The following is a 12,903-nucleotide window of genomic DNA, read 5'->3' on the forward strand; positions in this document are numbered from 1 at the left end:
ATCCTTCTGTGCCTTGGCATCTTCCTCCACAAATGGGGAAAATAATTGTACCTATTTCATAAAGTTGCTATAATGATTATGTGAATGAATGCATACAAAGTGTTCCAGACAATGCCGGGCACATAGCAAGCATCTAATAAAGAATAGCTGTTGTTTTTACTCAAGAGGAGAATTCATTTCAGAGAAAGGAAATGACTTTCCCAAGGTCACTTGGCTTCTCCGCTGCTGAGCTGGGTGTGTCCAACTACTTAACCACTAGGTCTCCCTGCCCAGGCCTTGTAAATAGAAGCAGCTCCATGGATGGTGGCTCCTTTCCTCCTTTCCAGGACTCTGGTGACTGGGGTGCAGGGTTGGGGGGCTAATTTCTCCAGCCCCGCCCTGCCCCGCCCTGCCCCACCCAAGGGCTGCAGCCCCAGGCCAGGCCCCTTCTTTCCACTGAGCAACTGGAAGAACTGGCCTCCGAGTCCTGCTAGGGGCCAGGAGGGCGAACAAGGGGGCATTGAGCCCGGTGGGGCCTCACAATGGTCGCTCTGTCCCTGCTGGCCGGGGGCAGGGCCCGTTTCCGACGGGGACAATAGTCAAAAGGCAGTGACGCCGGCAGAGCCTGGAATCCCGGGCGGGATTTTCCGAGGCCTCAAAGCCTGCTGTTTGTCCTCATATGGAGACCCAGGAAGGCTGCCTCTCTGTCTCCCCCCACCCCACCCACGCTAGGCCCCGTGCCCAGAGGCCCTGGCCCCCTCCCCAGCCCTGAGGTGCCACTGTGACTGAGGAGAGGTGGCTCTGAGGTCTAGGGTCTGAGTAGAGGCTCGACACCCCAGGGGTCTGTGCCTGATGGCTCTTCCCCGGGGCCAGGGATGGAGGAAGCTGTCCCACACCTGGGCTTGGGCCTTAAGAAGGGAGATGGCGAGGGCTGGCCTCAAGGAGGCCAAGAAGCTTCTGAAGGTCGCAGGCAATCACTCTGTATTTGAGCTGTACGGTGCCACGCGGTTGTCTCTGAGCGTCCAGCATCCCCGGCTGTGTGGTAGCTGGCTCTCTGGCTGCAGAGGGGAGCCTGTCAGAGGTGGGAGGCTGCTGTGTGGTGGCCCGACAGTCAGCGGATTGCTAGTGACGTCCTTTCATGAGGTAGCTGTGTTGGGCATGTCCTGGTTGAGGGACAACTGGGTCCCCCTCACGTAAGAGCTGGCCCTGGGGATTCCTGGGGAGTCTTAGCTTAACTCTGGACTAGCCCCGGCCCCCTCAAGACCCTGCCTGCAGCAGAGACCCCAGGGCCACCTCAGAAGATGAGGCTGAAGGGGTCAGCCTCTGTCTATCCACCGTCCAGCCCTGTCTGGGCCTGGCCCTGTAGCCCCATAGCTCTGCTGGCAGCTGCTCTGTCTACCCTGGAGCAGCCAGAACCCAGCCCCAAAGCTCGGCCTCCACCCCTGCTCCAGGCTCCGGCTTCTGCGGGCACTTGGGTAAGGCCTAGGCTGGATTGTGGGACTTTGAAACTCCAGCCCCCTGTGGTGAGGACTGGAAGGGGTTCGTGCAAGGCCGAGGAAAACCCCTCTCCACCCCCGATACCTCCTTCCCCACAGAGCAGGGACATCTGAGGACAGGAAGCTCATTCCAGGGGCCCCAGCTGGACTTAGAGCTGGCCCGAGGGCTATGGGGCCGTGGAGGCTCTGGCCTTGGCTTCTGCCTCCTGCCCCCCACGCCTAGGCTCATGCTCCAGTCATCCTCCTCACCACCCTGGCTCCTCTTCGCTGCCTGCTGGGCCCTGACCCTGCCAGGCGAGGTGGGGGGCACTTGAGGTCTCCTTCAAGGTCTGAACCAGGAGCTGGCACTGTCCAGCTCCTACTCAGGACCATAAATCAAGCCTGGCACGGCCGCGGGGGCTGGGGGTGGCAGCTGGGACGGGAGGGGAGTGCGGGGGGGCCCTGTGCTGGTACATGCTGCGTTAGCAGGGAGCAGTGCCCAGCTGCAAGCCAGGCCGGTGGCGTGCTGACCATCACTGCCCTGATCTGGGCACATCAGAGCAAGGGGCCCCCATCCGGGGAGCCCAGCCTTGGGCGAGACCAAGCAGGAGTCCTGGGTCCCCTCCCAGGTAACTGGAATATGTTGAAGGTAGACCTACAAGAAACCAGGACACAAGAGCAGCCCCCAGGGGTCGGTGGGGAGTCCCCCCAACTAGGGTGGGTGAACAGCCCTCTCCTTCGATAAGGACAGTCACACTGAATCCTCTGCCCCAAACAACAGATGCACACACGTGTCCCAGAGGAGCAGATGCGCAGACCTTGCAGGAAGGAGAGACGACCTCCTTACCCCTGAGGGTCAGACACAGACATAAAGCCCCACGCTCACTCCAACTTGGTCAGAGAGACAAACCTATGGACCTTCCTGGAGAAAGAGACAGCACCCTCCGTACCACGCAAGGACAGATTCCCACATCTCCCAGGAGAATAGGCACAGGCGCGCCACCTCCCGCCTGGCCCAGGTCTAGAGGCTGCCTGATGAGGCTGGGGCTGGGAGGCGCCTCTTTCTCACGCTCTCTGCCACTCTCTCGTCCGCCCAGCCATTTCCTCTGCCTCAGAGGAGGGGGGCTGGGAGTGACAACCCAGAAAGGGTGGGAGGCGAAGGAGCCCCTGCCCAGGATCCCAGGAGGCAGATGTCAGAAGGCGACAGCTGGTCCTCCTCACCCCTGCGGCCTGGTTAGGCTGGAGGGTCAGCAGGCAGGGAGCTGGCTCCCCAGCCAGGCTGAAGACCGTCAGGAGCCCCCAGCCTGACGTCAGTCCCACTCATTGTTGTTGCTCTGGCTTGAGTCACTCCCTGTGACGCCACCGGGGTCAGCTCTGGAGAGGCTGGGGGTGGCCTGCAGGGCCAGCCTCAGGGCTCAGCTCTCCTGGGGCACACACTAGGATGGGGTGGGGCCATCTGAGACCACACTCACCATTGCAAAGCCAGCTGCCTACTCCCAAGTCTTGGGTTGGCCTTCGATGTCCCTCCACAGGCCTGCGCTGCAGGCGTGGCTGGGAGGGCCTCAGCCGGTAGCCTGTCTGCCTGGCTGGCCTTGGCCTGGGCTCTCACTGAGAAGTCTGCTCTCTGTCCTTGCCTCTCCTCCCTCAGAACCCTCTGTTTCCACCCACAGCCCTCTGTAGGACCTCTCCCCTGAGCTCTTTTCCTTCCGCTTCCCCAGGAAACCTCCCCAGAAGAACTCCCCCCAGTCCCACTTCTTCCTGGAATCACTACCTGCTTCCCGCCCAGCTCCTCACGCGCTCTCCTGTGTCTCTGCCGCCGTCTCACTTTGCTTTGTGGTGCCCAGTCACCTCCCAACCTGCTGGGAGCAGGGCCTGGGACTCCTCTGCACTCTGAGTGTGTCACTTTCTATTCCAGGCCCAGGCCTCTCTCTGGGATGACAGCAGTGGCCTCCATCCTGGCCCTCTCTGGCTTCTGCAAAACCTGCTGCCCTTTCCCACACAATCTGTCGTGTTTTCTGGCCCAGGTGTATCTCCTGGGCCGTCTCCCCCATGAGGCTCTGGAGGAGCCAAGACTCCTCCGAGTCTTGTGACTTGTCCACCTTGGTATGCCACAGGCCGGGTACGTGGACAGTTACATACATGTGGCCTGAATGAATGAATGAATGAATGAATGATTACATCTTGATCATCGGGGAAGTGGCATAGGCTGAGAGAATTCATTCCACACAGTCTCACGCTTTTGGCCAAGACCCTCTCTCCCTGACAGGACCACCGGGATGGGCATGGAACTCAGGGTCTGAGGTGCAATGAGCACCACTCTGTGAGGACTCAGAGAGGTAAGAGGAGGCAAGGACTGGCCAGCATCTGGGCCTGAGATGGGAGAGGTGAGGGGTCAGCCTCCCTCTCAGGCAGGAGAGCCTCCATGGAGAGGGCGAGCTTTGGAGTAGGGACGAGAGTGGGTAAAAAGGCTGGGGGAGTGAAGAGAGTAGCTGTGTGGCGTTGTAGTCATCAGGTTCTCTGGAGAAACAGAACCAACAGGATGTGTATACATTGAAAGAGACTTATTAGGAAGAATTGGCTCACGTGGTTATGGAGGCTGACGAGTCTCAAAATCTGCAGTCAGCAAGCTGGAGACCCAGGAAAGCCAATGGTGTAGTTTCCATCCAAGTAGTTCCAAATGTGCCAGGCTTGAGACCCAAAAACAGATTCTTCAGTTTGAGTCTGAAGGTGGGAGAAAACCCATGTCCCAACTTGAACGCAGTCAGGCAGGAGCACTTGCTGTTACTTGAGGGAATGTCAGATCTTTTGCTCTATTCGGGCCTTCAACTGATTGAATGGGGCCCACCCTCACTGGGGAGGACCATCTGTTCTCCTCAGTCTAAGGGTTCCAATGTTAATCTCATCCAGAGACACCCCCACAGAACACCCAAGACAGGGCTTGACCAAATGTCTGGGCATCCTGCGGCACAGTTAAGTTGACACAAAATTAGCCATCACAGCAAGTCACTACAGATCACTGAGCCTCAGTTTCATCATCTGTAAATTGGGGGGAAATTATATTTCCCTTCAAAGGTAGCTGGAGAAATCAACACAATAGCGCATGTGCAGTGCTGGCACGGTGCCCAGTAAGGCCCAGTGACTGGTAGTAGCAATGATGATGATGTCAGGAGAGTAGCAGTGGAGGGCGCTGAGACCCAGTGTGTCGGGATAGGGACATCAGTCACTCCTCTCGCCCCCTGGCAGACTCTGGGAGTTGGGCTCTGGTTCCTCCCCCTCCCCAGGGCTGGTTCTGATCCCCCTTGCTCCCTGCCCTTCAGCTCCTCACAGACTCTCCCCTCTGGATGTTTTCTTCTGAGATTATGTCCCAGTTAAGTCCAGGCTACAGAAGAGGCTGCTGGTGTGTAAGGCAGGCAGCTTTCTCCTTCCCCAGGCCTTGGGGGTACTCCGCGGCTACCTGGGGAGAGGTGCCCACATCTGGGAAAGCGACAGACCAGAGATCAAGGCTGCAGAAGGGCAGAACTACGGGGAGGAAGGAGAGATGGAGAACAGTGGAGGTGAGGCCAGTTGGAAGAAGGGGTTGTATAGGGGGGTTTGGAAGAGCTGGATGGGAGAGAGAAAGCTAAAGGGTGGGTAGGTGACGGTGATGTGCTGGAGCCAGATGGTACCCGAGAGCCGATTGTCCCTCTGATGATCAAAGTGTCATCCTTCATTCATTCTGGACTCTGCATTCAGTGATGTCCTGTAGCTTGAAAGTGGCCATAGTAGCAAGGCAGCAAATGCTGCTAATCAAGGCAAGAGAGCAGGTGCTGGGAGGGGAGTACTGGACAATGGCAGCGCATTGGGACGGTCAGGCTGGAGGGTCCAGAAAGAGAACTTCTGCCGTGGTAAGGAATCCTGCATTTGAACCCCAGGCTCCAGCACTTACTGAGTGACCTTGGGCAAGTCACTTAACCTCTCCCAGCATCAATTCCTTTATCTTCCTTGTAGGAGTGATTGGTATCAGGCTGAAATTAATTGATATATATAAAGCACTTAGAACAATGTCCTTTCTATGTCACTCGATAAATGTTAACTACTATTATTTTGGGAGAGAAAGTGTATGGCAGGAAAATGAGATCTACATCCCCAAGTAAACACCTCAAGAGTACCTCCTGTTGGGGTTGGGGGCATGCCAGGCTCTATGGGTATTAACGGAGCAACTGATGAACCCGTTTGCCCTGGACTTACAATCTACGTGGAGAACCAAACGTGCGCCCAGGAAGTTACACAGCACTAAAATGCACTCAGACTTGTATACCACTTAGTCCACAAGGGTTTTCCATATGAATTACCTCTTTTGATCCTCACAACAGCTCCCTGTTTACAGATGAAGAAATCAGAAAGGATGAATTACATCAAGAAGGACACATAGGCAGTGGCAGAATTACAAGTCTTACAAGAACTGTCACCAGATCCGTCATGGTAGAGCGCCAAGCAATGCTCCTGTGTGAAGATACAGAGTAAGGTCAAGCCCCCTCCTCCATCATCTTTGCAGGAATCCTGTCTATTAAGCATATTGGACAAACTAAAGTTTTGCCATCCACTCAGCGTCATGCAGCACACTGGCCTGGATCCATCTCCAAATAGCATGCCCTTCTTCTTGGGGGATCGGTGCCCCTTCCAGGCCTCTGAGCCCAGAGTTGGAGTCCACGATTCTGTCCCAGGGGCCGGCTCGCTGCCGATGACTCCTCTCAGCCTGGGGAGGCAGCACAGAGCCCATCAGGCCTCTCCTTCCCTCTCGTCTCTATGGCGGAAGTGAGTTGTTCCAGCCGAAATACAACAACATGCTCGGTGGTGAGAGGGAATGGACTCGTCCAAATGGGGGGGGGGAATACTTCTCTCCGTCAGATCTTAAAATCCGAGAGATATCAAGAAAAAGGTAGCTTGAAAATCCTAGAGCATCATGTGACTCTACTTATCCACGTGTGTGAATGTCAAGCGGCCCGGGCTGCTGCCGTGGTGTCAGGGCTCGGCCGAGCTTGGCCGCGCCCCCGCCGGAGGCCGGTGAGCAGGTGGAACCCGCCGGCTCTCAGAGGCGGGGCGCGGGCTTCCGGTGCCGGTGCTGCCTCGCGCCGCGGTGGTCTGGCGCCGGCGGGGAGGGTAGTTGCGGGGCGTGCGGACGCAGGCTCGGGAGGTAGGGGAACGTTCTCCTTGTGTGCCCCCGTCTCCTGTGCGGCGCGGGCGCTCCCGGGCCGGCGGGAGGGAGGGCGCGCCTCGAACCCGGAGCCCAGGCTGGCTCCGCGCGGGGCGCCGCCCCCGAGACCGTCCCTGGACCGTGGCGGTGCGCGGGTCGTGGCTGCGGGAGAAACGGGAGCCGGGCGGGAAGTCCTTCCTGCGTCCCGCCGGAGTCTCTTGATGTCGGGCCGAATAGCTACCGCTCTGTGTTTGCTTTTAGTCCATCTCTTGCGCTCAGTCGCCTGCGCGGAGGTTGGGGCGTACCTGCGGAGGGCGTACCGGGGCGTGAGGAGGACGAAGGGCATGGTCCGAGCCTGAGGGATCCGAGCTCCAGCCTTTACGCGTAAGTTGGGGATGGGGGTGTCCAGGGCGCTGGCCTGGCTCTGAGAAGGCATCGCTCGGCCCCTGTCCCTGTGCTCTGCAGACCGGCGCCTTGGGGAGACCAGAGGGACGAGACTTCCCAGGCCCTCTTCTGGAGAACTGCCCAGCTCACCGGGGGCGGAGGCAGGAGTGGGGGTGAGGGGACCGACAAGCTCATCCCAGACCGAAGGTGGCTGCTGTGGGAAGGAGGCTGGGGTTGGGTGGTACTGACTTCCCGGAGGAGTGGAGCCTGGAATAGCACTGAGAATGAGTGGAGAGCCTGGGCTTGGGGCCAAAACGAGGCGAGGTGTGTCCTGTTTGAAGGTGTGTGGGGGACACAAGAGGGGGCAGTTGTGGAAGAAAGGGGAGCTGGATCAGAGCTGGGAGTCTCTAGATGGGAAACTGCTGGATGGAGTTAGTCTAGAGGGCAGAAATGACCCAGAGAGCCCAGTCCATGGTGGAACTGAGAGTATAGGAGAAACCAACCCAGCAAGGCTTGGAAGGCCCTGGAATTCCTGGGTCAGGATGAAGTGAGCAGTTACTTTGTACTACGTTCCAGATACTGAGTTTCCAGTGATGAATAGCATACAGTCCCTGCCCTCAAAGAAGTCTGCCTACTGGGAAAGACAAGACAGCCCCGTGAAAAGATGACTCTAGGACAGGTAGACCTGGCAGGTGAGGGGCCAGGCTGGCTGGATGTCTGAGCAGTCGGGATAGAGGCTCCTGATAGCAAAACAGAGACCAGTGGTTTGAAGTACTACGAGCCAGCTTCCTTCAACAGAAGGAGCAACTGGACAAAGCTGACTCGAGCCGGAACGGTCTGCTGTGAGAGGTAGTGAGTGCCCCGTCAGGGGACATGTGTGAGCTGAACACTTTCGGCTGAGAAACTGGACAGTCGCTCTCGCTCTGGGCTCGTGTTCAGTTACCTCCCGAGCTCTGGTTCTCAGGTCTGTTCTTTCCTTCCCACCCCTGCCACCAGTGCCGGCATGTGGCCTTGCGTCATCTCAGCATTAACAATATGATAATGAGTTACAGCAGCTAAGCTTGCTGTTTACCACTTGCCAGGTATGGCTTTAGGTGCTTTATGGATGCTAACTCATCCGGTCTCCGAGACAATCTTTTCAAGTTCGCTATTAATGTCCCCTTTTTATTAATTGGGGAAATTGAGCACATAGGAGTTAAGCAGCTTGCCCAGGATCACACAGTGAGTAAGTGGCAGAGCTGGGGTTCCAGCCCAGGCTGTCTGGCTTTAGAGTCACTGCTCTTGACCACTATTCTACTGTTTTTCATGTGTCATTTTGTGTAATCCTCACCACAGTCGAAATTTACAGATAAGAAAACAGACTCAGGTTGAGTGATTTGCTTAGGGTCACAGAGCAAGATATGGGAGAGCTGGGATTCCAACCCAGGACTTTTGGACAAGAAAACCCCCACACTCTGCTCTTCACTCCCCACATCCCATGTGCTGCCTCTGTAACTGCCATTACTGTAGTCGCCTCTATCTGGAGTCCTTGCCCAGCCTTTCTGCCTTAAATTGGCAAGTTTTTCCCCTAGTCTGTGGCTGGCCCTGGAAATAGGGGAGGTGTCATGTGTGTGTGTGTGTGTGTGAGTGTGTGAGTGTGAGTCAGGTTAGAAAGCCCAGTCTTCTTAGCTTTCCGTGGCTTCTCAGAGCAGTTCGTGACCCCAGAATAGTGAGGAGCTGTTCGTCGCTTGTCAGCCAGAGTTCACTTCCTGATCACAGATTTGGTCTTGGCACAATGATGCATTGAGTCTTCACTGCCCTCAGGACAGAGGCCATTGCCTTGACCTGGTCATTCAAGGTCCCAGGAAACCAGACTCCAGTCTTCCTTTTCTTCTCGCTCCCGCTTTTTAGTCTTGCCACTGTGGTGGCGTTTAGTCCCCGTCTCCCCTCCATCGCGGCAGCTTCTCAAGGGCAGGTGCTGGGCTTGCCTTTGGACGGCCCGAGCCAGGCAGGTGTTGCCGGTCAGCATTGGCTTGAACTGCACTGCAGACCATCGTGAACCCTGGCCGGTTGTTTGGAGTGGTAACTTGGAAGCTCCCCCATCTCAGATCCCGGGAGTGTGAGCTTCTCTGATGGTCTGTGCTGTGCCATGTAGAGGAGGGCTGTAGAGGCAGTGGCTGGGCTGGGCCTGGACAGAAGTGAGCAGGTGACATGCAGGTCGTGCAGAAGCTGGCAGCCTTCAGACCTCATCCCTCTTGCAGGGCAACCCCTGTCGGGTGAAGCTGCCCGTCTCTCCTCCGATCCCCCACCTTCGGGGGCTGCCGGCTGCAGGATGAACTGCCGCTCGGAGGTGCTGGAGGTGTCAGTGGAAGGGCGGCAGGTGGAGGAGGCCATGCTGGCTGTGCTGCACACGGTGCTGCTGCACCGCAGCACGGGCAAGTTCCACTACAAGAAGGAGGGCACCTACTCCATCGGCACCGTGGGCACCCAGGATGTCGACTGTGACTTCATCGACTTCACCTACGTGCGCGTCTCCTCCGAGGAGCTGGACCGCGCCCTGCGCAAGGTTGTCGGGGAATTCAAGGTAGGAGTGTGGCTCGGCGGGCGGACCGCGCGGGCCGCGACTGCCCTTCCACTGTGCCTGCTGTGACCAGCTAACCCTTCCTGGGTGTGCCTGTCGGGCTCTTTCAGGTTCTAAGGAACAGGTGTGTTCTGAGCTCCTCTGGGGGGCTTGTGTGTGTGGCAGGGGTGAGGTGGGGGGCTTGAAAAGCTACCCAGCGAATGAGAACAGGAAGCCCTCGTAGCATTGGTGGTCAGGTCCCTAGGGTGATCATTGCCTCCGTGGCCTTCACCTTCTCTCTGACTCCACAGCTCTTTCTGCTGACATTTTTTCTCGGCTTCCGCTTCCACTTTGCCTTGTCAGTCTGGGCCTTTCCCATGTGGAACGCCCAAGGGAGGATAGCTGGGCTCAGGCCATCGCCATCCAAGTGGAGCGGCCCTTTGGGCAGCGTGACCTGTGTTTGTATGTGCCTGTGTGGGCGTGGGGACAGGTGGGAGGGACACACCAGCCTGCCGATGTTGGTCACCTCGGTGGGCATGGGGGTGTGGTTTTTAATTTTGTCTTCATTCAGTGTTGCTGTGTTTCACTGTTTCAACCAGTGGGTGTTTTTTACATTTTAAAGTCACAAAGGGAATTTTTCTTTAAGGTACCTTCTCTGGAGTCAGAGGAGTAGGGTGGTCTGTCTGATTTTCATTCCACAAATGTTCGGAGAGCCCCTGCACTGCCGGGCCCTGTGTGATCATTGCAGGGGGTGGACCCCCCCCCCAGGCCCCCCCGAGCCCAGGAATTTGTAAGAGTTTCCCCGTCCCCTTCATGGGAGGCCGCCGGTCTTAGGCTCTGTGCTCCAGATGCCTGTGAGAGGCCGGAGGAGCAGTGTTGAGAGGATGGGCCCTGGAGCCAGGCTCTGCCACCCAGCAAGTGTGTGACTTTGGGCAAGTGACTCTGCTCCTCTGGGCGTCAGTTTCCCTGTATATAAAGTTGGAGTGCTAATCGTACCCACCTCTAGGGTGTATGCACTGTGAGGATTAAATGAATCATTGTCGAAGTGTTAGCCCTTGTTACTGTCAGTCAAAGTCACCCGACCTTGGTTTGTCGGTGAAGGAGAGACTTATTCCCTGATGGGCAGTTCAGGACTTGAGGGCAGCATTCTCACCCTCTGGGTTAGTCCCAGCTCAGATGGATAGGTGTTCAGGGTCCCGGCTGCCTGAGGAGGAGGAGGAGGAGGAGGAGGAGGAGGAGGGTGGGCCCCCTCCCCCGCCATGAGGGGGAAAGGCAGAATTATTGGACCAAATGGTCCCCTTTGCTTCTCAGAGGAGGAGAGGAAGCAGCCCGGGCTGGTCTGTCCTTCCTTTCCCTTCCCCTTTCTGTTCCTTGGCTTCCTTCCTTCTAATCAAGGACCGCTGGGCTTTAGAGTGCCCTCTCCTGCTTTTCTTTGGGGACTGTGAGTTTAGGTTGTCATCAAGTGAATGAAGTAGAAGGCTTGTGCTTCCCGGCAGTGGAGAAGGTAGATAGGGTTTACCTGGGGAGGAGAGGCTGGAGAGAAGCTGATTTTGGAGAATGTTTGGAAGGATGGGGGCCAAAGAGTGGGGTTGTGGAAGCAGAAGCAGGGCCCTTCATGTAAAGGTGAAGATCAAGGGTTTTGAAACCGGCCAGTCTGGATTCAAACCCTGACGCAGCCAGTCACTGGTCTGTGACTTTTGGCAAGTTACTGTGCCACAAGTCACAGGCCAGTGCCTCTGAGCCTCATTTTCCCTCAATAAAATGGAGGTAATATGCTTGCCTCATAGAGTTGTTGAGAGGAGCGAGTGAGATTGTGTGTGTAAAGTGCTTGGCCCAGGATAAGTGTTAGAAAACCTCAATTCTGACCAAAGCTGGAGGAGTTGGGCAAGGAGACGTTTTGTTGGTTTGCCTGAACCACTCAATTTTAGGCTGGCAGTTTGCTGTGTCACTCCACACAAGTCCTTTACCCTCTCTGGGTCTCATTTCCTTCCCCTCTCTGAAGGACTAATACAGCCTGGCTCCCTGGGGCGCAGGAAGCTGGCCCTCACAGGGGGGACCTCCGCAGAGGTCTTGGCCTGCTCACCCGCTGCCCCTCCTTCCCCAGGATGCGCTGCGCAGCTCCGGTGGCGACGGGCTGGGGCAGATGTCCTTGGAATTCTATCAGAAGAAGAAGTCCCGCTGGCCCTTCTCAGACGAGTGCATCCCCTGGGAAGTGTGGACGGTCAAGGTGCACGTGGTCGCCCTGGCCACGGAGCAGGAGCGGCAGATCTGCCGGGAGAAGGTGGGAGAGAAGCTCTGCGAGAAGATCATCAGCATCGTGGAGGTGATGAACCGGCACGAGTACCTGCCCAAGATGCCCACGCAGTCCGAGGTGGACAACGTGTTCGACACTGGCTTGCGGGACGTGCAGCCCTACCTCTACAAGATCTCCTTCCAGATCACCGACGCCCTGGGCACCTCGGTGACCACCACCATGCGCAGGCTCATCAAAGACACCCTTGCCCTCTAGGCCTCTCGGGGGCCTTGGGTGCTCCTTGATGGCTCGCAGACCTTGGCTTCTAGGGATCGTACTGTTAGGCCCTTGGGGCTCTGGAACCTGCTCCAGGTCCTTGATGAGATTGGAATGGCCACCCCTGGCTTCCTTGTTTTGTGGTCACCAGTATCTGGTCATTCTCTTAACCTTTGCTGATGGTCAAGTCTGGCCTCCACTGTCTCCCCACAGCCCTGTGGGGTCCTGCTTCCTTCTCCACTGTACAGAAGAGCCATCTGCTAGGGTGGTGAATAAAGCTGAGAATGTGAGTTTGGGTCAAGCCGTCTCTCCCTTGGCTTGTGTTGTACCCTGAAATGTCCACACTTTCTGGCAGACCTGTGAGGACACAGGTGTGTGTTGAGGGCATTCTTCCAAGGTGAAGGGAATGCCTAGATGGGATTAAAGACAGATGAAAACCGACTGATGTTGTACTTTGTTGGACTTTCACATAAGCAAGTGTCACCCACCCAGGTGTGGCCGTGGTCAGTCCCATGAATCAGGATCTGTTGCTTTTGGATATGACTGTGCTGTTTCTCCTCCCTTCCTAAGGAAGCTGTGACATCCCTGGCCTTTATATTATCTGGTCTTGCTTCATGACAGCCCCAAAGAATATCTTCTCTGTCTTCATAGGGCACACAAAGGCCGCCAGGTGTATCAGAAAGCTCATTCGATTTGGGGTTTCTCTCTCGGGAGATTGGCCAGTTTGAGACTGGTGTCCGGTGACACTTCTGCCAGGCTGGGCTAGCTTGCTGGTTCTGAGGACATTGCTTCGGTAACTCACACTCATTCCTACACAAGCATGCTCACAATCAGTGAACTCCGT

General features: G+C 56.7%; 1 protein-coding gene across 5 annotated transcripts; it reads left to right on the top strand.

The window, feature by feature from the left end:
* The first annotated feature begins 6,239 nt into the window (after positions 1-6,239).
* Positions 6,240-12,500, top strand: ATG101 (autophagy related 101). Of its 5 annotated transcripts, none has more exons than XM_070619568.1 (5): positions 6,525-6,627; positions 6,889-7,218; positions 7,588-7,703; positions 9,252-9,574; positions 11,655-12,500. In XM_070619568.1, the coding sequence occupies exons 3-5, from the start codon at positions 7,676-7,678 to the stop codon at positions 12,057-12,059; spliced, it is 756 nt and encodes a 251-aa protein (XP_070475669.1). In that variant the 5' UTR covers positions 6,525-6,627; positions 6,889-7,218; positions 7,588-7,675; the 3' UTR covers positions 12,060-12,500. The 5 variants fall into 5 exon arrangements, with proteins under 5 accessions (XP_070475672.1, XP_070475671.1, XP_070475670.1 ...); XM_070619567.1 differs by having other exon boundaries at positions 6,889-7,011; XM_070619571.1 differs by lacking the exons at positions 6,525-6,627; positions 7,588-7,703 and adding an exon at positions 6,240-6,372 and having other exon boundaries at positions 6,889-7,011.
* Positions 12,501-12,903: the final 403 nt, after the last annotated feature.

This window comes from Equus przewalskii, chromosome 5, assembly GCF_037783145.1.
Source record: "Equus przewalskii isolate Varuska chromosome 5, EquPr2, whole genome shotgun sequence".
Taxonomy (NCBI): domain Eukaryota; kingdom Metazoa; phylum Chordata; class Mammalia; order Perissodactyla; family Equidae; genus Equus; species Equus przewalskii.

Excerpts from the sequence above, each read along its gene's own strand:
- ATG101 (XM_070619568.1), top strand. The coding sequence starts at position 7,676 with ATGACTCTAGGACAGGTAGACCTGGCAG. Across the intron at positions 7,704-9,251 it reads AGGACAGGTAGACCTGGCAG|GGCAACCCCTGTCGGGTGAA; the intron begins GTGAGGGGCCAG and ends TCCCTCTTGCAG. Across the intron at positions 9,575-11,654 it reads AGGTTGTCGGGGAATTCAAG|GATGCGCTGCGCAGCTCCGG; the intron begins GTAGGAGTGTGG and ends CTCCTTCCCCAG.